At 42.7% G+C, this 22,500-nt stretch overlaps 1 protein-coding gene across 1 annotated transcript in view; it reads right to left on the bottom strand.

Annotated features, from left to right (window-relative positions):
* LOC131986190 (glutamate receptor 1-like) overlaps window positions 1-22,500 on the bottom strand; it is a 92,639-nt gene that overhangs the window by 49,188 nt on the left and 20,951 nt on the right. Inside the window, exon 3 of the mRNA XM_059351027.1 lies at window positions 2,994-3,233. Within this exon, the coding sequence (XP_059207010.1) occupies window positions 2,994-3,233 (240 nt within the window). The remainder of the gene's footprint in view (window positions 1-2,993; window positions 3,234-22,500) is intronic.

The following is a 22,500-nucleotide window of genomic DNA, read 5'->3' as shown; positions in this document are numbered from 1 at the left end:
AAAAAAACCTCTGGCTGACAGGTCTGAGACTTCCTGTCAAACAGCATCATTAAGTCCTCCGAGTCTCTGCAGCCCCTCAACAAGTCAAACTGCCTGAAAGTGTGACACTCGCTCATTAACTGGGACTCCATCCACCTGGGCTTTAAGCACATTTTACATTTCAGGAAACCGGAGCAGAAAGGTGTCAAAATATTCCAGGAGAGTTTCCCTGTTTTACTGACGGTCCTCTCAAACCCCCGAGTCCCTCCAACAGCAGCTTATTACTTTTATGCTCGTAGCTTGTGACGCCCTCTAGTGGCGTTATTAATGATCAACAACACCAAGACTGAAGTGACGTTACAGAGCGTGAAAGCAAAGGAGGAAGTGAAAAAACTAGAGGTGGGGGAAAAATCTATCTATCTATCTATCTATCTATCTATCTATCTATCTATCTATCTATCTATCTATCTATCTATCTATCTATCTATCTATCTATCTACCCATCCATCTTTCCATCCATCATCCATCCAATAAATCCATCCATCCATCCATCATCCATCCAATAAATCCATTCATTCATCCATCATCCATCCATCCATCCATCCATCCATCCATCCATCCATCCATCATCATCCAATAAATCCATTCATCCATCATCCATATATCCATATATCCATCCATCATCCATGCATCCATCCATCCATCCATCCAATAAATAAATCCATCCATCCATCCATCCATCCATCCATCATCAAATAAATCCATTCATCCATATATCCATCCATCCATCATCCATCCATCCATCATCCATATATCCATCCATCATCCATGCATCCATCCATCCATCCATCCATCCAATAAATCCATCCATCCACCCATCCATCATATAAATCCATCCATCCATCCATCCATCCATCCATCCATCCATCCATCCATCCATCTATCCATCATCCACCCATCCATCCATCCATCCACCCATCCATCCAATAAAGCCATCCATCCATATATCCATCCATCCATCATCCATCCATCCATCATCCATATATCCATCCATCATCCATGCATCCATCCATCCATCCATCCAATAAATCCATCCATCCACCCATCCATCATATAAATCCATCCATCCATCCATCCATCCATCCATCCATCCATCCATACATCCATCATCCATCCATCCATCCATCATCCATCCATCCACCCATCCATCCATCCATCCATCCAATAAAGCCATCCATACATCCATCATCCATCCATCCATCCATCCATCTATCCACCCATCCATCCAATAAAGCCATCCATACATCCATCATCCATCCATCCATCCATCCATCCATCCATCCATCCATCCATCCAATAAATCCATCCATCCACCCATCCATCATATAAATCCATTCATCCATCCATCCATCCATCCATCCATCCATCCATCCATCCATCCATCCATCCATCCATCACTCCATCCATCACTCCATCCATCCATCCATCCATCCATCCAACTATCCATCCATCCATCAGAGTAAAAGTTTTGAAAGTGCAGTGTACAGTTTTGAGCTCAAGGAGAGAAAATCTGAGTGTGATCAGAGATATTTGGAGTGCAAGAGAAGAGGTTCTAAATACTTTAAATAACAAGAGGGGATACCAGCGGACTGATCCTTGTTTTTCTAAGAATCTGATTGGCTCATGCCGGCTCACAATGACATGTAAAGTGTCCGCAGGTGTCTGAATTGTGAAACTAAGGATTAAAAAGTGTTGGTGGCACAAGCAGCTGCAGCTAAATGTGCAAAATTCTTTCAACACTAAAAAAGTTGATCATGTGCATCCACACATCTGATCGTTTGGTGCTTTCAGTTTGTAACAGTTGTCTTTCCGCAGACTATTATTATAGGATATTAAAGGTTATAGAGAGGAAACTAAATGAGGTATATTAGTAGTCCGACCCTGAAGTTAGCATCATGTGGTAGAATTCTCCTCCGGGATTTTTCTATTATTGCAGAAAAGTGTTGGCACAAGATGCAGCTACATGTGCAAAATTAACATATTTTCCCGCGGTGGAGGCGCCGGCGTCTTGAGGCGTCCATGATAATGTGAGCAGAGAAAGATCCTGATGACTTCAGACAACAATGACAGAGTGGACGCCTCCGACACTTCTGGCTGATGTGAAGGAGATCAGTCTGTTTGTTTTATTCCTGTGGATTTGTGATTTTTTTTGTCTCATAAATTTGTGAGTTTTTTTCTTGTAAATGTGTTTTTTTCTTGTAAATTTGTTAGTTTTTTTCACGTAAATTTGTGATTTTTTTCTTGTAAATTTGTGATTTTTTTCTTGTAAATTTGTGAGTTTTTTGTCTTATACATTTGTGAGTTTTTTTGTAAATGTGTGTTATTTTCTTGTGACTTTGTGATCTTTTTTCTAATATTTTGCGATTTAATTTTCATGAATTTGTGATTTAAAAAAATACATTTGTGAGTTTTTTTCTTGTGAATCTGAGAGATTATTTTTTTGTCACTTTGTGTTTTTTTTTCTCTCGTAAATTTGTGATTTTTTTCACAGAAATTTGTGATTTATTTTTCATAAATTTGTGATTTATTTAAAAAAATAAATTTCTAATTTATTTTAGAAATAAATTTGCGTTTTTTCTTGTAAATTTGTAAATTTTTTCTCGTAAATTTAGAACTTTTTTTTGTGTTTTTTCACCGGCTTCCTTCCTTTGGTTCGGACTGCGTTCTCACCTGAAGAGAAGCAACTCTGAGAACCCAGACCCCCAGCAGAGTTTCCTTCTTTGGTCCACTAGAGTTGGTTTGAGCGTTCACAGCAGCAGAAACCAAACGGACTCTCAGACAAAAGATTTGGTTTCAAGAGGAACCAACAGCTCAACCAACAACTACAATACCCACAATGCTCCAGTCTCCAGAGTGTTGACTGTTGCAGGTGTAAACAACACACGGCAAACTAATAACCAAGAATGTGAAGTTCCTGCAGGAAGCGCTGCGTGTGGTTGCGTTGCGTTGCTCACCTGAGTCGGCGCTGTACATGTAGACGAAGCGGGTCCAGTCGAAGTGCTCCAGCAGCGCCATGAGGGGCTCCTGCAGCTGGGGCCGCAGCTGCAGCACGAACTGGTTGTTGGTGTGGACGGGGAAGGACGGCGTGACGAAGCACACGTGAAGAGAACCGCAGAACGACATCAGCATGTTGACCGTCCGCCGGTCGTACAGACCCATGATGGCGTACACGCCCTTCGAGAACTGGGAGCAGACTGAGGAAGAGGAGGAAGAAGAAGAAGAAGGAGAAGGAGAAGAAGAAGACGAAGATGAAGAAGAAGACGAAGAAGAAGAAGAAGAAGACGAAGAAGAAGAAGAAGAAGAAGGAGGAGAAGACGAAGAAGAAGAAGAAGAAGAAGACGAAGAAGAAGAAGAAGAAGAAGAAGAAGGAGAAGAAGAAGACGAAGACGAAGAAGAAGAAGGAGAAGAAGAAGAAGAAGAAGAGGGAGAAGAAGGAGAAGGAGAAGAAGGAGAAGAAGGAGAAGAAGAAGAAGACGAAGAAGAAGAAGACGAAGAAGAAGAAGACGAAGACGAAGAAGAAGAAGAAGGAGAAGGAGAAGGAGAAGAAGAAGAAGGAGAAGACGAAGAAGAAGAAGAAGGAGAAGACGAAGAAGAAGAAGAAGAAGGAGAAGGAGAAGGAGAAGAAGAAGAAGGAGAAGACGAAGAAGAAGACGAAGAAGAAGAAGAAGAAGAAGGAGAAGACGAAGAAAAAGAAGAAGGAGAAGAAGAAGGAGAAGACGAAGAAGAAGAAGACGAAGAAGAAGAAGAAGAAGACGAAGAAGAAGACGAAGAAGAAGACGAAGAAGAAGGAGAAGACGAAGAAGAAGAAGAAGAAGAAGAAGAAGAAGAAGAAGGAGAAGAAGAAGAAGAAGAAGAAGAAGAAGAAGAAGAAGAAGAAGAAGAAGAAGAAGAGCACTTTATTTACAGTTGGCACATATCAAAGACAAACAGTTTAAAAATGATGCAAATTCTAGTTCTCCACTGTTTACCCGGCACAAAAGCTCTTTATGACTGATTGAAGATCGACATTTTACCTTCTCCAATTAAAAAGTTTAGGAGTTGACACTTTTCTTTTTCTGTCTTTTTTTGTCTAACTCCACAAATAAAACCAGGGATGGTAAAAAAAAGACAACAAACAGGTTAAAAACATGATTTAAAACATTAAAAATTCCTGTCAATCTCCTGCACTCAGTAAAAACATGACAAATGTTTTTAGTCAGACCACAGAAAGGACATTTATTTAACACACTGTGATTAAAAACAGATCAAAAGGCATTGGTTGCAATGGCGCCATGTAAAATTCTCCATTGGAGGTCTCCAACTCTCTTTTTTAAAGGAGGTTTGTACAGAAGAAGAAGAAGAAGAAGAAGAAGCAGAAGAAGAAGAAGAGAGGATTATCAAAACAGATCTTTGGGTGATTGTCATGAAGCCAGTCTAAGTTCTGTCTGTGAAGATTATAAGGACATATTTATGAAACTAAATATATTTCACTTTTATGTGAATGAACCATATAGCCATAATGAGGCACAGTTAATTTTTTTGTGTTAAAATAGTATTTTTTATATTCTTAAACATATTTTTTATTCACATATTCATTACTGTAATGCGTCCAGATAAAAATGTCATGGTTTCCTCCACACTCATATACAATAAATATTTAATAAACTTTATAAAAATAAATATACATTTGTTTAAAAATGTATAATTTAACAGAATATAATCAAACAAAATGTTTTTTTAACAATGTATAAAGAACAAAATCTACGTTCCTACGCTGGAGAACTAAAAATCCTGTAAACTAAAAAGTTCTACAGACTCTTCCTCTGTCTGTCTGTCTGTCTGTCTGTCTGTCTGTCTGTCTGTCTGCCTGTCTGTCTGTCTGTCTGTCTGTCTGTCTCTCCCTCACCTTCTGTCCTCTTCTGTTACATCTCCCTCCCTCCGATCATTCCTTCTTTTCAAGCTCCACTTGTTCCCTTTTTGTGCCCTAAAATCAGGTCAGCAAACAAACAGAAAGTAGTTCAAACACTCGGGTTGAAAAGTTGAACGTCTGCAGCCGCAGATCTGATCCTTTCTGATGCGTTTTAGTCTGTAACGGTGCTCTTTACTCAGACGCAGAGCTGGGACCAAGTCAGTGTTCTGCAAGTCACAAGTCCAGTTTGAGTTTTATACCCGAACGAAACTATCTTTGGTATCATTTTTGCCATTTTTTGACAGTTCTTCTTCATTGGAAGTCCTGCAATTTGATTGGATGGATGCTGTCGGATCAAAATAACGTGGATGGAATTTGATTGGATGTTGTGCTGACAGCACGCACACACACACACACAGAGATATTAACACAAAGAGTCAAAAAGACCAGGGTTACACTTGACAAAAATCTACTTCTGGACAAATATGGAAGAATTATCCTATCTTTATTCAAGAGCGTAGATTTTCAGTTTGAGAGCATAATTTGTTCTCCTCATGCTCACATTTTGCACTCGCACTCAGATTTCTGCTGCTTTCTTTCAAAATGTATGCGTGCACTTAAAAATCACATGCTTGTGCTCACATTTCTTCTTCTTGGACACAAACATTTCGCTCGCACTCAAATATGTCCTGTGAGCGCTCAAATCTAAAGTCTACGCGCTCAGATCTCAACTCTGCGCTCTCAAAACGCAGCATATTTAGCCAGCTATTTGAATCGTCACCTATTTAAGACGCAGCATATTTAGGTAGAATTAATCTTAAGTAGTCCTAAAAAGTTTTGAGATCTGAGCGCGTAGACTTTGGATTTGAGCGCGCACAGGACATATTTGAGTGCGAGCGAAATGTTTGTGTCCAAGAAGAAGAAATGTGAGCACAAGCATGTGATTTTTAAGTGCACGCACACATTTTGAAAGAAAGCAGCAGAAATCTGAGTGCGAGTGCAAAATGTGAGCATGAGGAGAACAAATCTGAGCACGAGAAAGACAAATTATGCTCTCAAACTGAAAATCTACGCTCTTGAATAAAGATAGGATAATTCTTCCATAGACAAACCGTAACTTCTAACAAACACTGGTTTCCCCCTTTTTTTCCCCCCTAACCTTAGAGAAAGACTTCTGTGGCGTCACCAACATGTTATTCAAAGTAACCAGAGTAACTACGTCACTTCCGGTGCTCACTTCATCCTTGTAACACCTTATCTTCCAGCATGTATTTGGCTGTTTAAACTGTCTTTTATAATTGCTATCCAGGGAGTTTTCTGCCCATAACCTTAGAGAAGTAGTTATGTGGCGTTATCGTAAAGAAACTTCAGCCTTTTAACTCAACAAAACTGTTTTGTTTTCAGTGCGAGGCCATAGAATGGGCTCTTAACAACCTGCTACACCTGCTAGCAGGTGTTCCTTCTCCTTCTCCCAGCAGATAAGAGCTGCTTACACTCATCCAAACATGCAATAAAGTTTGAAACAGGTTGTTATACCCTCCATCACAATGACTGTTTTAAACAAGATGTAATTGCTGTTAAATGGCTATGTTTAGGAACCGAAATTGCTGTCCCGAGGTTTGGGAAAAAAAGACCAGGGTTAAACAAAACAAAACTCTACTTCTGGACAAACTGTAACTTCCAACAAACACCGGTCTGCTGCTTATTCGCCCAAACCTTAGAGAAGTAGTTCTGTCGCATCATCGTAATGAAACTGCAACCTTTTAACTGAACATAACTGCTAATAAGAACCTGCTTCACCTGCTAGCAGGTGTCCCTACTCCTCACCCCAGATAACCGCTGCCAACACTCATTCAAACATGCGATAATGTTTGAAACAGGTTGTGATACCCTCCATCGTTAAATGGTTACGTCTAGGAACCAAAATTGCTTTCATACAGGCTGCACTCATTCACATTTGGGGTTCAGTATCTTGCTCAAGGATACTTCAACATGTAGGCTGCCATGGTCAGGGATTGAACCACCAACCCTCCTGTTGGGGGACAACCACTCTACCAACTGAGCCACAGTTGAAACTGCAGCCTTTTAACTAAACTTAGCAGATTTGTTTTCATCAAGCGGACATTGAATGGACTCATAACAACCGGATGCACCCGCTAGAAGGTCCCCCTACTGCTTCTCCCACCAGAAACAGGTTCTTATACCTTACACCAGCTATTCTCAACCTTGGGGTCGGGACCCCAATTGGGGTCGTGAGATGAATTTCTGGGGGTCGCTATTGTGGTCTCACGTGTTTTTTTATTCAGAACAGAACAACGTACAAAAGCCATCACCAGGGGGCAGTATAACAGCCACTCAACACTGTGTCAAATTACTTTTCTCTACAACACTCCCACTTAATTTTACACTGGCATTAAAGCACTTAATTTCCATAACTAAGATCAGTGCTCAACCTCACAAATAATGCCAAAAATAATAAATCCTTCCAAACTTGCAAAAGTTTTTTCTTATTACTTTTTCTCTTATTATCTGTTACCCTGTGTACTGTTTTCATAACATATTGAACAATAGACAGTACAGTAAGCATGTTACACAGATTTAAACAGGATAAAGTCCGATCCCTCTCCTAAGGTATTCAAACCTTTGTCTTGTCAGTGGCTTGGTCAAGATATCTGCTTTCATATCAGCTGTTGGACAATACTGTACTTGTATTTGCCCATTCTGCACACATTCACGAATGTAATGGTAGCGAATGTCTATGTGTTTAGTTCTTGAGTGATTGACTGGATTCTTTGCGATTGCGATGGCTCCTTGATTGTCCTCTAGGATCACTGCAGGCGAATCACTCATTCCAAGTTCAGTCAGTAATCGCTTCAGCCAGGTACCTTCTTGAGCTCCTTGGCTGAGTGCAATATACTCGGCTTCTGCTGTTGACAGTGCAACTGTTGACTGTTTCTTGCTGAACCAACTCACTGCTCCTCCACTCAAGAAAAACATATTTCCAGTTGTTGAGCGACGGTCATCCTGATCTCCGGCCCAATCAGCATCTGAGAAACCAATCAAAGTTCCTGACTCTGACTGCTCATACTTGAGGGCAAGATTCACTGTTCCCTTTAAGTATCGAAGAATTCTCTTCACAGCCGTCAGATGTGCAGTGTTTGGATTTGCATTGAACTTTGACACAACACTCACTGCTTGTGCTATGTCTGGCCGTGTGGCCATTGCTGCATACAACAAACTACCTACCATGGACTGATAAGTACTTGGGTTCACAGGTTTACTGACACCATCATCTTTTCTTAGCTTCACATTTGCATCAGCAGGGGTTGAAATGGGATTAGCATTGCTCATTCCATACTTCTGGAGAATGGTTTCAATGTAATGCTTCTGATGCAGAAAGACGCACTTCTTTGCTCGGTCTTGAACAACAGAGATGCCCAGGATATAGGACAGCTCCCCCATGTCCTTCATTTTGTAGCGCCTTTTCAGAGCTTGTTTCAACTCATCCATGCTTTCTGTTGATTCTGTGATCAAAATCAGATCATCAACATACACAGCTAGAATCTCCAGCTCCTGTCGAGATCTCACAAACACACATGGGTCCGATGTGCTTTGTTTAAAGCCAATGTCTTTCATGAACTCTGTGAAAGCCTTGCTCCAGCAGCGAGGAGACTGTTTCAGTCCATATATTGACTTCTTCAGTTTGCACACAAGATGTTCCTGTCCTGCTTTGATGTATCCCTCTGGTTGCTCCATGTAGATTTCTTCCTCCAGATGTCCATTTAGGAACGCAGTTACTACATCCATCTGGTGTACATGTAGATTATTCTGGACAGCAAAAGACAGTAATGTACGAATCGAGCTGAATCGTACCACAGGTGAAAAAGTTTCATCATAGTCAGCACCATACATCTGTGAGTAGCCTTTAGCAACGAGTCTGCACTTGTGTCTCTCCACTCGTCCGTCACTGTGATGCTTGACTTTGAACACCCACCTCGATCCTATTGCCTTGCGATCTTTTGGTAAATCCACTAAGTCCCACGTCTCATTTTCTAGCAGTGACTCATATTCCAAGTCAGCTGCTTCCTGCCATTCCTTTGCATTTGGACTCATTAATGCCTCTTTTAGTGTGCTTGGCTCTGTAACACAACACACATTGGCAATATGATCAACAGTTACTTTGTCAGCAAACTCATCATATCCATATCTCTTTGGAGGCTTCCTGATTCTGCTGCTTTCTCTAGCAGATTCACTGACGGCGGCTTCGTCAGATGATGTCTCCCGTTCATCAGTATTGATGCATGTTTCCTTCTCTGAACAGGATACATCCACTTCCTGTTTCCAGCCGAAGTCAGATTCATTGAAGATGACATCTCGACGAATGAGAATCCTCCTTTTTTCTTCGTCGAAGAGACGGTAGCCCTTTGCATTGTTTGCGTATCCCATGAAGCGAAGCTTCACAGCTTTCTTGTCCAGTTTTCTTCTCTCTGTGTCTGGAACATGTGCATACGCAACACAGCCAAATACTCTCATGTGACTCATGTCCGGCTTTTTGCCACTCCATCTCTGGTAGGGTGTCGCTTTCTTCAGAACAGATGTGGGCAACCTGTTCTGTATATATGCTGCAGTTGCTACAGCCTCTGCCCAGTACATTTTTGGCAACTTAGCATGAGACAGCATACTTCTGGCTGCTTCAATCAGTGTTCTGTTTTTTCTTTCAGCAACACCATTTTGCTGAGGTGTGTGAGGTACAGTCATCTCATGGTGGATACCTTGAGCTTTCAAGTATTCTTGGAATTCACTGGATGTGTATTCCCCACCATTATCTGTTCTCAGCCTTGTGACTTTGTGTCCACACTCATTGGAGAATGTTTTTTCAAATTCCTTGAATTTGCTGAGAACCTCACTTTTTTGTTTCAGGAAGTAGACCTTGCAACATCTGGAATAATCATCAATGAAAGTCACAAAGTACTTTGCTCCACCTATTGACTCAGTCTGCATGGGACCACAGACATCACTATGAATCAACTGCAACTTACGTTTGGAGCGAATCTCTCCCACTGGCTTGTGTGGTTTTCTAGACAGCTTGCCCTCCACACAGGCTTCACAGAAGGTAGCTTCTTTCTCTGCAGTAAAGTCCACTCCACCTGCCAGATTTTTGAGTTCCTTTAATTTGCTGGTGTGACCCAGGCGCTGATGCCACAGGCTGGCTGTTACTGATGCACTTGATGCACCGTGACACACAGGCAAACTTCCCTCGACGTCCAGCTGATACAGCCCATCAGATCTTTGTGTTCCCATTCCATGGAGAGTTCCATCTTTTCCACGTATGTAGCAGCGAGACTTCTTGAACTGCACTGTATTTCCTTTTCTTGTAGCAGCTCCCACTGAGAAAAGATTTCCGGATAACTTGGGAACATACAGCACATCGTACATTGTGATATTTTTTACATCACTGACTTTGAATGTCATTTTGAGTTTGATGTTGCCAAGTCCTAGTGCATCCACCACCCTGCCGTCACCAAGTTTTACAGATTGTGGTTCTGAAAACTGTTGGTAGTCTTGAATGCACTCTTTGTAGCAAGTCATGTGCTTTGATGCTCCAGAGTCAATCAACCACTGAGCCTGTTGTGACATCTCATTCTGATTAGTCTCTTTAACTACAAAAGCACTCTCTTCAGTATCCTCACACATCATGCTTTTGGCCTTGTGGGTTTTCTTTTTCTTTTTTCCTCTTGGACAGTCACGCTTTATATGACCTTCTTTTCCACATTTGTAACATCTCCATGAGCTGGATGTGTCAGCTCCGACTGCCTTAGAATTAGGCTGCATATCTCCACGAACTTGCGTTGACATGGCTGATGCACCACCTGATGCAGCTCCATTATCATCTGCTTGCACTTTCTTTTGTTCTTCATTTATTAATGCTTGCTGAACAAACTGCAGTGTCAAATTGTCCATCTTTGTTTCTAATGCAGTGACAATAGTAGCATAGCTTGATGGCAAACTACCCAGGAGAGTTACAATCTGGTCTTCCTCTTCAATTACAGCACCTATTGCTCCAAGCTTGTCAGTCAGTTCCTTCATTCGTTTTAAATGTTCAATTAAACTTTCTCCTTCCTTCATTTCACATCTGAAGTATTTTTTCTTTAGGAACAGTTTATTTGCAAGAGTGTCTCTCTCAAAATGTCCTTTGAGCGTATCCCACGCTTCTTTTGGGGTCTGACAGCTTGTTATCAGGTACAGCTGGGGTGTACTTACATTCAGCACCAAGACGGAAAATGCCTTTTCTTTCCGTCGTTGAAACTCAGCTTGTGCAGCAGCATTAGCTCCTGTTGCTAGCACATCCGTTTCCATTACCATGCCCCACAGTCCTTTTGCCTTCAGCAAGTGCTCCAACTGAAATTTCCATGTTGCCCAGTTCTCTGGTCCGCTCAGCTTGTCAATAAACAGTTTATCTTCCATTGTGAATCCCACAACACTGTTTATATCACAACACGGCTTTTTAGCGACGATCTGGGCCCATAACCTATTGTGGTCTCACGTGTTTTTTATTCAGAACAGAACAACGTACAAAAGCCATCACCAGGGGGCAGTATAACAGCCACTCAACACTGTGTCAAATTACTTTTCTCTACAACAGTCGCCAAATCATTTTGGAAGTCAGCTCTGTCTCCACTGTGTTAAAATGTTCATGTGTTTTTTTTGGTAATTTTGTGTGTTTTTTGGTCATTTTGTGTCTTTTTTGTCATTTTGTGTCTTTTTTTAACCATTTTGTGGTCAATTTGTGTGTTTTTTGGTCATTTTGTGTGTTTTTTGGTCATTTTGTGTCTTTTTTATCATTTTGTGTCTTTTTTTATCATTTTGTGGTCAATTTGTGTCTTTTTTGGTAATTTTGTTTGTTCAGTGAGTGGGGGTCGCGGACAACATGCATGTTAAATTGGGGGTCGCGACCCAAAAGGGTTGAGAACTACTGCCTTACATCACAATGACTGTTTTAAACAAGATGTAATGCTGTCAAATGGTTACATTTAAACACCTTTTTGGCTTAACCAAACTTTACTTCTGGACAAACTGTAACTCCTATTTTTGCCCTAACCTTACAGAAGTAGTTCTGTAGTGTCATTATAGAGAAACTGCAACCTTTTAACTCAACGTCACTGCTTTATTTTCAGTGAGAGACTTTAAATGGACTCATAACAACCTGCTGACCCACCAGCAGGCTGCCACTCACCCAGTCTTTCCTCGTTTCCTTTATGTGTTATTATTGATGTGTTCTACTTTATCATTGATGATTGAGTTGACGACCAGTTTTCATCACATCATTGAAGGAAAGAACAACATCAATATAACAGCTGATTCATAACTTTTATATCCGTAGAGTATAAACGTAATTACACACAGAGCAGAAATGCAAATATTTTATGAATATCTTTCTCACTGAACGTTCCAGAACAAGACGTTTTGTCCCGACTCCAAACTGTGACGTCATTTTTAGGTCGTTTTGCATTTTAATCAACTCTTCATCTGTGTGTAGAGCAGCACACACACACACACACACACACACACACACACAGACACACACACACACACACACACCGTTTTATCTGCCTGTGTCTGTGTTTGGATCTACACGTGGTAATAATAAAGTGCTCTTATCTTCACGGCACACGGCTGTAATTTCAGCTCAGACTTATCTGCGGCTGATAAAGTTTCCACACAAAGACTTCCACGTGTTAAATCCCCGAACACACAATGGCTTTAATCTAATTACTCTTCACAGTCAGGGATTAAGTCTGCAGACTGAATCGCTCTCACAGCTCTCTCTGTGAATCACCGGCACATTTCACGGTGCCGTCCGATTTACACGCCATAAAAACCTGTTCCTGGTATCTGTGTCAGAGAGCAGCAGACTGGATGTGGACTGAACCCGCTCGCTCTCTCTCTAAAGAACATTACACTTTACACATGCAAGCTGCATATTCTGCATACATATAATAAGCAAAGGAGTGTTTCCAGAACCTACTGGCTGCAGGAGATCCACACGTCCTTAAACATAAACATAAAAGTTGACGCTTGGTTGCGTTTAGGCTCCGTCAGCACTGCAGAAGTTGCAGATTTATGAGAAAAACGTGGGAAAAAAACAACTTTTTTCTCGCAGGTTCACCACTTTAAATCTCATAAATCTGCACATTTTTTTCTTGCAGATTTGCCACTTTAATCTCGTAAACTTTTTTACCATTAATTTGAGATTTTTTTTGGTCACAAATTTGAGATTTTTTTCTCATGAATTTGTAACTTTTTTACCATTAATTTGAGATTTTTTTTGGTCACAAATTTGAGATTTTTTTCTCATGAATTTGTAACTTTTTTACCATTAATTTGAGATTTTTTTGGTCACAAATTTGAGATTTTTTCTCATGATTTTGTAACTTTTTTACCGTTAATTTGAGATTTTTTTTCTCATGAATTTGTAACTTGTTTCTCAAAATATTACCCCCCTCCCCCGGGTCCGTATGTTTTTTTTTACACATTCTGGCTGTATGTAATATCCTCCAATATTCTCTAGGGTTGAAATTTGGAATTTGCAAGTATTTCAATGAGTGTCCTAATAAGGGTTAACCCTTTATCAGGCGAAGAACTATATTTGGTAACTTCAGTGGATATCAATGGGGTCTCCATGTCTCTCTGTTTGGTCATAGAACCACATGGATTTCTTCCAGCTAATCAGCAAAGATCAGACTACCAATCAGTATGATAATAAAATAATAATATTAACTTTATTCACCTGGACCTCCAATGTAAAAATGAAAAATTTTGAAAAAAAATCAGCAAGAAACAGTCGTACAAACAGAGTTATTCTTCAATGACTTGCTCGAGGAGAACTTGACTTTTAGAGTTGCAAAATTACTAGATTAAAGTGGCAAATCTTCGCGAAAAAAGTTGCAGATTTATGAGAAAAACGTGGGCAAAAAACAACTTTTTTCTCGCAGATTTACCACTTTAAATCTCGTAAACTTTTTTGGTCACAAATTTGAGATTTTTTTGTCATGAATTTGTAACTTTTTTCTCAAAATTTACCCCCCTCTCCCTGGTCCATATGTTTTTTTTACACATTCTGGCTGTATGTAATATCCTCCAATATTCTCTAGGGTTGAAATTTGGAATTTGCAAGTATTTCAATGAGTGTCCTATTAAGGGTTAAACATAAACATAACAATCACTGGTGTGAAAAAGTTGACGTTTCATTACGTTTAGGCTCCGTCAGCACTTCTCTGAGGTTATGGCCAAACAGTTCCTGGTTAGGCGTTCTAAGGGTGCTTTCAAAACCCAAAGTTTAGTCCGTTTTAATCCAACTCTGGTGCAGTTAAAGCCTTGTTACGGTTTGTTTGGACCAGAATCCGTAACGAATTTTGAGGCTGCCTGCACAGGCGTTTCATGAGATGTACTCAACACAGTCTCCTGGTTGTTTGCCCTAACCTTAGAGAAGTAGTTTGGTGGTGTCATTTTGATAAAACTGCAGCCTTTTAACTAAACTTAACTGCTTTGTTTTCATCGAGTGGACGTTGGATGAGCTGATAACAACCTGCTGCACCTGCTAGCAGGCGTCCCTGCTCCTTCAGCCACCAGATAACGGCTGCTAACACTCATTCCAACATGTGGTAATGTTTGAAACAGGTTGTTATACCCTCCATCCTTAAATGATTACGTCTAGGAACCAACACTGCTGTCCTAAAGAACACCGGTTTCTCCTTTTTTTGCCTTAACCTTAGAAAAATACTTCTGTGGTTGCTTCAAAATGTTATTTGAAGTAACCAGAGTAACTACGTCTCTCCCGGTGCTCACTTCATCCTCGTAACACCGTATCTTTACTGTTTAAACTGTCTTTTATCATTCCTATCCAGGAAGTTTTAAGATTAAGATTAAGCTAGAATATATTTTCCACAACTATATTTAAGTTGCCAGTATATTCCAAGTGTATTCTGTTTATTCCAATAAATTTCAGTTAATTTCTTTCATTTTTGTTGATGACTTTATGTCTTTTTAGATCATTTTGTGTCTTTTTTTGATCATTTTGTCTTTTTTGATCAATTTGTGTCTTTTTTTTGATAATTTTGTGTCGTTTTTGTCATTTTGTGTCTTTTGTCATTTTATGTTTTGATCATTTTTTCGATAATTTTATGATTATTTATATTATTTTTATTTACTGTAAGAACAGGGATTTCACTGTTATTTTAACTTATGCTGTCGGACTTTTTACAGATTTCTTTAAAGGTTGTATTTTCTTAATTTTCATTGAAGATTCACAGACTTCTGCAACCGAACATGTAACAGAGAATTTTTAACATTTTAGCCTTTTTCTATTAACTCTTTCTGTACTGATCTTATATCTGATAATGTCGGATTAATTTCTAAATATAACTTTCATCAGTGACTTTAACAGAGAAATAACCTTCCTCCCCTAAAGATTTCAGCAGCTGAAATAATATCATGCTGTGTTTAATGCGCAAAGGTCAAAGGTCACGCTGCATCACTGTGTGTGTGTGTGTGTGTGTGTGTGTGTGTGCTAACATGCTAACAGAGCAGCTGACAGCAGATATAATCGTCCCTCTGGGGGTCGAGCTATCATGCTATCAATAGATGCTAGCCCCGAGGCTAATGCTATCATGCTAACGAGGTGTCTGTCTCTTAGCGTTAGCGTCTTAGCGTTAGCGACCTGCTGAGGCCGAGAGGACGGAAAACCGTCTCAGTGTCTCTGATGGTTACAGCTGATGTTTATTCTGTTCAACCGGTTTATTATTCAGTGTTTACTCTGTTCATGTTTAATGTTGATTTATGCAACTCACAGACAATACACTTTGTTGTTTTTTAATATTTATTTATTTTTCATTTTAATCATTTTTGGTCATTTTGTGTCTTTTTTGATCATTTTGTGTGGTTTTTGTGATTTTTTTTAACCATTTTTGTCTCTTTTTTGTCATTTTGTCTTTATCATATTGTGTCTTTTTTGTAATTTTTTATGTCTTTTTTGTCATTTAGTCTTAATTTTTTTTTTTATTATTTCATGTCTTTTCTTGAGAATTCTGTGTCCTTTTTCTGATAATTTCTGTCTCTGTCTTTTTTGTGATTTTATGTCTTATTTTGATCATTTAACATCTTTTTTTGTAATGTTGTCTCTTTTTTTCTCATTTTATGTCCTTGTTTATCATTTTATGTCTTTTTTGATCATTTTGTGTTTTGTTTTTTATAATTTTGTGTCTTTTTTGTCATTTTATGTCTTTTTTGATTATTTTATATCTTCTCTTTAAATCATTTTGTCTCTTTTTTGTCATTTTATGTCTTTTTAAAATCATTTTTGTCTCTTTCTATGGTCTTCGGGGCTCAGACAGGAAACAGTCTGAATCAGATTAAAGGTCTTCAGTGTCTCTGGACGGATCCAGCAGCAGATTGTCTCTGTGAGACGAGAGACGGACTGAGACGGTCTCTGAGCCGTCCGTCCTGCCGAGGCCTCCGCTCTGTGAACATGAAGCGTCCGTCCAGCCTTCAGTCTGTCTGATCGTTGTTCAGGCAGAGAGACAGACGATGGACGGACGTGTCAGGAGGACGAGCGTCTCTGTGGGGAGACGAGGTCTCAGCTGTGGCGCCCGCGGCGTCTGTCGTCGTCTCTGGGCCGTGTTTAAATAAAGCTCGGTCTAAACGCCCGAGGAGGCGAGGAGGAGACGTCTGACTGGAGGACGCTCAGCGGGGACCAGACGAGTCCTGCTGCTGCTGCACAGACACCAGCAGCTGCTAGCTTAGCATCAGGACATGTCCTCCCATGGCCCCTCATGTCCTCTGTCCCCTCATGTCCTCCCATGGCCCCTCATGTCCTCTGTCCCCTCATGTCCTCCCATGGCCCCTCATGTCCTCTGTCCCCTCATGTCCTCCCATGGCCCCTCATGTCCTCTGTCCCCTCATGTCCTCTCATGGCCCCTCATGTCCTCTGTCCCCTCATGTCCTCTCATGGCCCCTCATGTCCTCTGTCCCCTCATGTCCTCTCATGGCCCCTCATGTCCTCTCATGGCCCCTCATGTCCTCTGTCCCCTCATGTCCTCTCATGGCCCCTCATTTCCTCTGTCCCCTCATGTCCTCCCATGGCCCCTCATGTCCTCTGTCCCCTTATGTCCTCTCATGGCCCCTCATTTCCTCTGTCCCCTCATGTCCTCTCATGGCCCCTCATGTCCTCTGTCCCCTAATGTCCTCTGTCCCCTCATGTCCTCCCATGGCACCTCATGTCCTCTGTCCCCTCATGTCCTCCCACGGCCCCTCATGTCCTCTCATGGCCCCTCATGTCCTCTGTCCCCTCATGTCCTCCCATGGCCCCTCATGTCCTCTGTCCCCTCATGTCCTCCCACGGCCCCTCATGTCCTCTCATGGCCCCTCATGTCCTCTGTCCCCTCATGTCCTCCCATGGCCCCTCATGTCCTCTGTCCCCTCACGTCCTCCCATGGCCCCTCATGTCCTCTCATGGCCCCTCATGTCCTCTGTCCCCTCATGTCCTCCCATGGCCCCTCATGTCCTCTCATGGCCCCTCATGTCCTCTGTCCCCTCACGTCCTCCCATGGCCCCTCATGTCCTCTCATGGCCCCTCATGTCCTCTGTCCCCTCATGTCCTCCCATGGCCCCTCATGTCCTCTGTCCCCTCACGTCCTCCCATGGCCCCTGATGTCCTCTGTCCCCTCATGTCCTCCCATGGCCCCTAATGTCCTCTGTCCCCTCATGTCCTCCCATGGCACCTCATGTCCTCTGTCCCCTCATGTCCTCCCACGGCCCCTCATGTCCTCTCATGGCCCCTCATGTCCTCTGTCCCCTCATGTCCTCCCATGGCCCCTCATGTCCTCTGTCCCCTCATGTCCTCCCACGGCCCCTCATGTCCTCTCATGGCCCCTCATGTCCTCTGTCCCCTCATGTCCTCCCATGGCCCCTCATGTCCTCTGTCCCCTCACGTCCTCCCATGGCCCCTCATGTCCTCTCATGGCCCCTCATGTCCTCTGTCCCCTCATGTCCTCCCATGGCCCCTCATGTCCTCTCATGGCCCCTCATGTCCTCTGTCCCCTCACGTCCTCCCATGGCCCCTCATGTCCTCTCATGGCCCCTCATGTCCTCTGTCCCCTCATGTCCTCCCATGGCCCCTCATGTCCTCTCATGGCCCCTCATGTCCTCTGTCCCCTCATGTCCTCCCATGGCCCCTCATGTCCTCTGTCCCCTCACGTCCTCCCATGGCCCCTCATGTCCTCTCATGGCCCCTCATGTCCTCTGTCCCCTCATGTCCTCCCACGGCCCCTCATGTCCTCTCATGGCCCCTCATGTCCTCTGTCCCCTCATGTCCTCCCATGGCCCCTCATGTCCTCTGTCCCCTCACGTCCTCCCATGGCCCCTGATGTCCTCTGTCCCCTCATGTCCTCCCATGGCCCCTCATGTCCTCTCATGGCACCTCATGTCCTCTGTCCCCTCATGTCCTCCCATGGCCCCTCATGTCCTCCCATGGCCCCTCATGTCCTCTCATGGCCCCTCATGTCCTCTCATGGCACCTCATGTCCTCTCATGGCACCTCATGTCCTCTGTCCCCTTATGTCCTCCCATGTACTCTCATGTCCTCTGTCATTAAATTTTTTGTAATTTTGTGGTTTTCTTTGGTCATTTTGTGTCTTCTGTTGGTCTTTTATTACTTTTTTGGTAATTTTGTTTGTTTTTTTTGGTAAATTTGTGTCTTTTGTTGGTCCTTTATTAATTTTTTTCTAATTTTGTGTCTTTTTTGGTAATTTTATGTCCTTTGGTAATTTTATATCTTCTGATCGTCTTTCATTACTTTTTGGTAACTTTGTATCTGGGTCAGGTTTTTTTTGTAATTATGTGTCTTCTGTTGGTCTTTTATTTATTTATTTATGGTAATTTTGAGTCCTTTATTGGTAATTTTGTCTTCTCTTGGTTTTTTAATACTTTTTTTGGTAATTTTGTGTCTTTTTTCGTTTGTAGAGTTGTGTATTTCCAGCGAGCACTTCTTCTCTCTGAAAGTCTGAGGAACCTGCTGAGACGTGCTGATCTGCAGAGAAAACGTTTCCGTGTTCACAGGTCAGATACGAGGTTTCCATCTGAGAGCTCAGCAGGAAGATGTTTGAATCACATGCTTTACTTTCCCTGCTCTCATTTAATATCATGTTTTGGTATATAATGGTATTTCAGGTCTATTTCGGGTCAGTCTATGTCTTGTTGGTCTTTTATGACTTTTTTTTGGGTAATGTTGTGCCTCTTTGGGTCTCTTTATGTTTTCCTTTTGATCAATTTGTTTCTTTTTTTGATCATTTAACGTCTTTTGTTGGTCATTTTATGATTGTTTTTTGTCATTTTAAGTCTTTCTTTGATCATTTTGTGTCTTTTTTTGTCAAAACAAAAGACACAAATTGCTGGACTGAGATACGAGGTTTCCACGGGCGCTCGCAGTGAGTCACCGCCGGCGCTAATTAATGTGTTTAGTAGTGATGCTGAATAATACATTAAATGGCTGCCGTCCTCAGGGGGAGGCACACACACACACACACACACACACACACACACTAACACACACACACACACACACACAGGAACACACACTCATTGAGTCTAAAGTCATTTAGGCAACTGTTTCCTCTGAGGCATCAATGCAATAATCTCCTGCTGACACACACACATACACAGGAACACACACACACACTAACATACACACACAAACACACACACACACACTAACATACACACACACACACTAACACACACACACACACAGTTGCAGGTTGACTCCGCCCGGCTCGTCTCTGCTGTCTTTATGTCCACGTTTACATTTCGGTCGTCCGCTGAGATTTACACACAAAGATCGTTAATGTTCTACTTCCTGTCAATAATTTAATTAATCAGTTATAACATTAATTAATTAACCTGTGAAGGTGTAGGGGTACAGCGGTACAGGTAACCATGGTACGGTCTGTACTTTGGTTTTTGGGCCACGGTTTTGGTTCATTTTGTGCGTAAAGAGAACAACTTTTCCACCGCTTATTGTAAACAAACCAGCATCGCTAACTGTGCATAGAGTGTCTGCTGCTTGTTGTAAACAAACGGAGGTCGCTAAGTGAACACCTCCTGCAGCAGCAACACATACACACTGTACTGCTACAGAGCTAACTGTTAGCCTGTTAGCACATACACACTGTACTGCTACAGAGCTAACTGTTAGCCTGTTACCACATACACACTGTACTGCTACAGAGCTAACTGTTAGCCTGTTAGCACATACACACTGTACTGCTACAGAGCTAACTGTTAGCACTTACACACTGTACTGCTACAGAGCTAACTGTTAGCACATACACACTGTACTGCTACAGAGCTAACTGTTAGCCTGTTAGCACACACACACTGTACTACTACAGAGCTAACTGTTATGTTAGCCTGTTAGCACATACACACTGTACTGCTACAGAGCTAACTGTTAGCCTGTTAGCACATACACACTGTACTGCTACAGAGCTAACTGTTAGCCTGTTAGCGATGTGCTACTGTTAGCACTGCTGCTGCTCTGATTATCGTCTCCTCCGCCTCGTTCCAAGACGTCAGACTGCACTATCAAAGGGCAGAATATCACTTATTTACAGATGTTAAGGCCCCCATCACCCCTCTATTACCCCTTTAGGACCAAAGCAGTTTCAGGAGCGTTTGGAGCCGGTGCTAGTGCTGGTTCACAGTTGGTTCCACTTGTGAACCAGCTCTGAACCTGTTTTCTTTTCCACAGAGAGCCTGGTCATTACGTCTCTGTTAACGTCTGTATGTCTCCGTCCTCTCAGCCAGTATAACAACAACAGACTACATGTCTCTACAGCACATCTGCTGCTCATCTAGATCACTATGGACGCCCAATACATTCTGATTAACACTCAACGTAACATGCTAATGTTGGACTTTGTTGTTAGCTAACGCTAGCACGCTAATGTTAGCACGCTAGCGATCAACCGCTAATGTTAGCATGCTAGCGATTGACCGCTAATGTTAGCACGATAGCGATCGGCCGCTAATGTTAGCACGCTAGCGATCGGCCGCTAACATTAACACGCTAACGATCACCTGCTAACGTTAACACGCTAACGATCACCTGCTAACGTTAACATGCTAGTGAACGGCCGCTAACGTTAGCATGCTAGCTGGCCCGTATCAATCACATTGCAGTTAAACAAATCAAATAAATGAATGAAACACGTTTTAGTTGGTGTCTCTCAACGGGCCGAGTTGGTCTTGTTGGTCAGATAGCCCCGCCCCCAGCCCCGCCCCCAGCCCCTGATATAAGCAGTTCACAGTTCAACACCAGCAGACAGTTGGTGCCGTAGTGGAACCAGTTTTCCCAGCTGGGAACTGGTTCATTGGGAGTTGGAAACCAAAGAACCGTTCGCAATTGGGCACCGGCCTGAAACCAGCTCTGGTCAAAAAGCCCTATCAGAGACGGAGAAAGGTCTGGAACAAAGATCATTTTCTCTTCATTTGCTTGATTTCCGTGTCAGTGTTCTGAAGACGTGTGATAAATGGGTCCAACATTTATTCTGGTGACTCTGGGACTGAAGACGCAGCTGTTTGAACGGGGCGGGGCCCTCACAGGACTAAAGCCCTCAGAGACAGAAAGCGGTTTGTTATCTGCAGCTTCTGTTCTGTTCGACACGTAACTACAGTTTAAGATTATTAATGAGAGATAATCCGCTCCGTCTCCTCCTCTCTGAGCGGCTCTTCCTCTCCGTCATTATTTGCCAGATCGTGTTGTCGGAGATAAGCGTCCTCGCAGCCAAACGTGCAGCTGCACTTTATCCTGGTTTCACTCCGGAGCCCGGCGGAGCGTGAAGCTCCCAGTGAGTCCTGAAGGGCGCCATGTCACCCGCTCGCTGCTCGCTGCACCGCGCCACGCTGCAACGCCACGGAGCGCGTTTACTTTTATTTTCTACTCCAATAAACAATAAATAACACAAACGGTAAGGGGGGGGGGGGGGGGGGGGGGGGTTCTCCTTCTGTTGACTCAATCTGTAGACGCCTGATAAGGGAAGAAGTCCTGGCAGAGGAACACCACTTCATTCTCCTCCTCCTCTCCTCCTATTCTTCCTCTTATTCTTCCTCCTCCCTCTCCTCCTCCTCCTATTCTTCCTCTTATTCTTCCTACTCCTCCTCTTCCTCCCTCTCCTCCTCCTCCTATCCTTCCTCTTCCTCCTCCTCCTCTCCTTTCCCCTCCTCTCCTCTCCTCCACTTATTCTTCCTCCTCCTCCTCACCTCCTCCTCTCCTCCCCTCCTCCTCCTCTTATTCTTCCTCCTCTTCCTCCTCCTCCTCTCCTCTCCCTTCCTCTCCTCCTCCATTTATTCTCTTCTTCCTCCTCCTCCTCACCTCCTCCTCCTCTCCTCCCCTCCTCCTCCTTTCCTCTTCCTCCTCCTCTCTCTCTCCTCCTCCTCCTCCTCCTATCCTTCCCCTTATTCTTCCTCCTCTCCTCTCTCTCTCTCCTCCTCCTCCTCCTCCTATTCTTCCTCCTCTCCTC

The sequence above is a fragment of the Centropristis striata genome, chromosome 15 (genome assembly GCF_030273125.1).
Source record: "Centropristis striata isolate RG_2023a ecotype Rhode Island chromosome 15, C.striata_1.0, whole genome shotgun sequence".
Classification (NCBI taxonomy): domain Eukaryota; kingdom Metazoa; phylum Chordata; class Actinopteri; order Perciformes; family Serranidae; genus Centropristis; species Centropristis striata.
The sequence above is the reverse complement of the archived record's forward strand: the minus strand, read 5'-3'. Positions and strand labels throughout refer to the sequence as shown.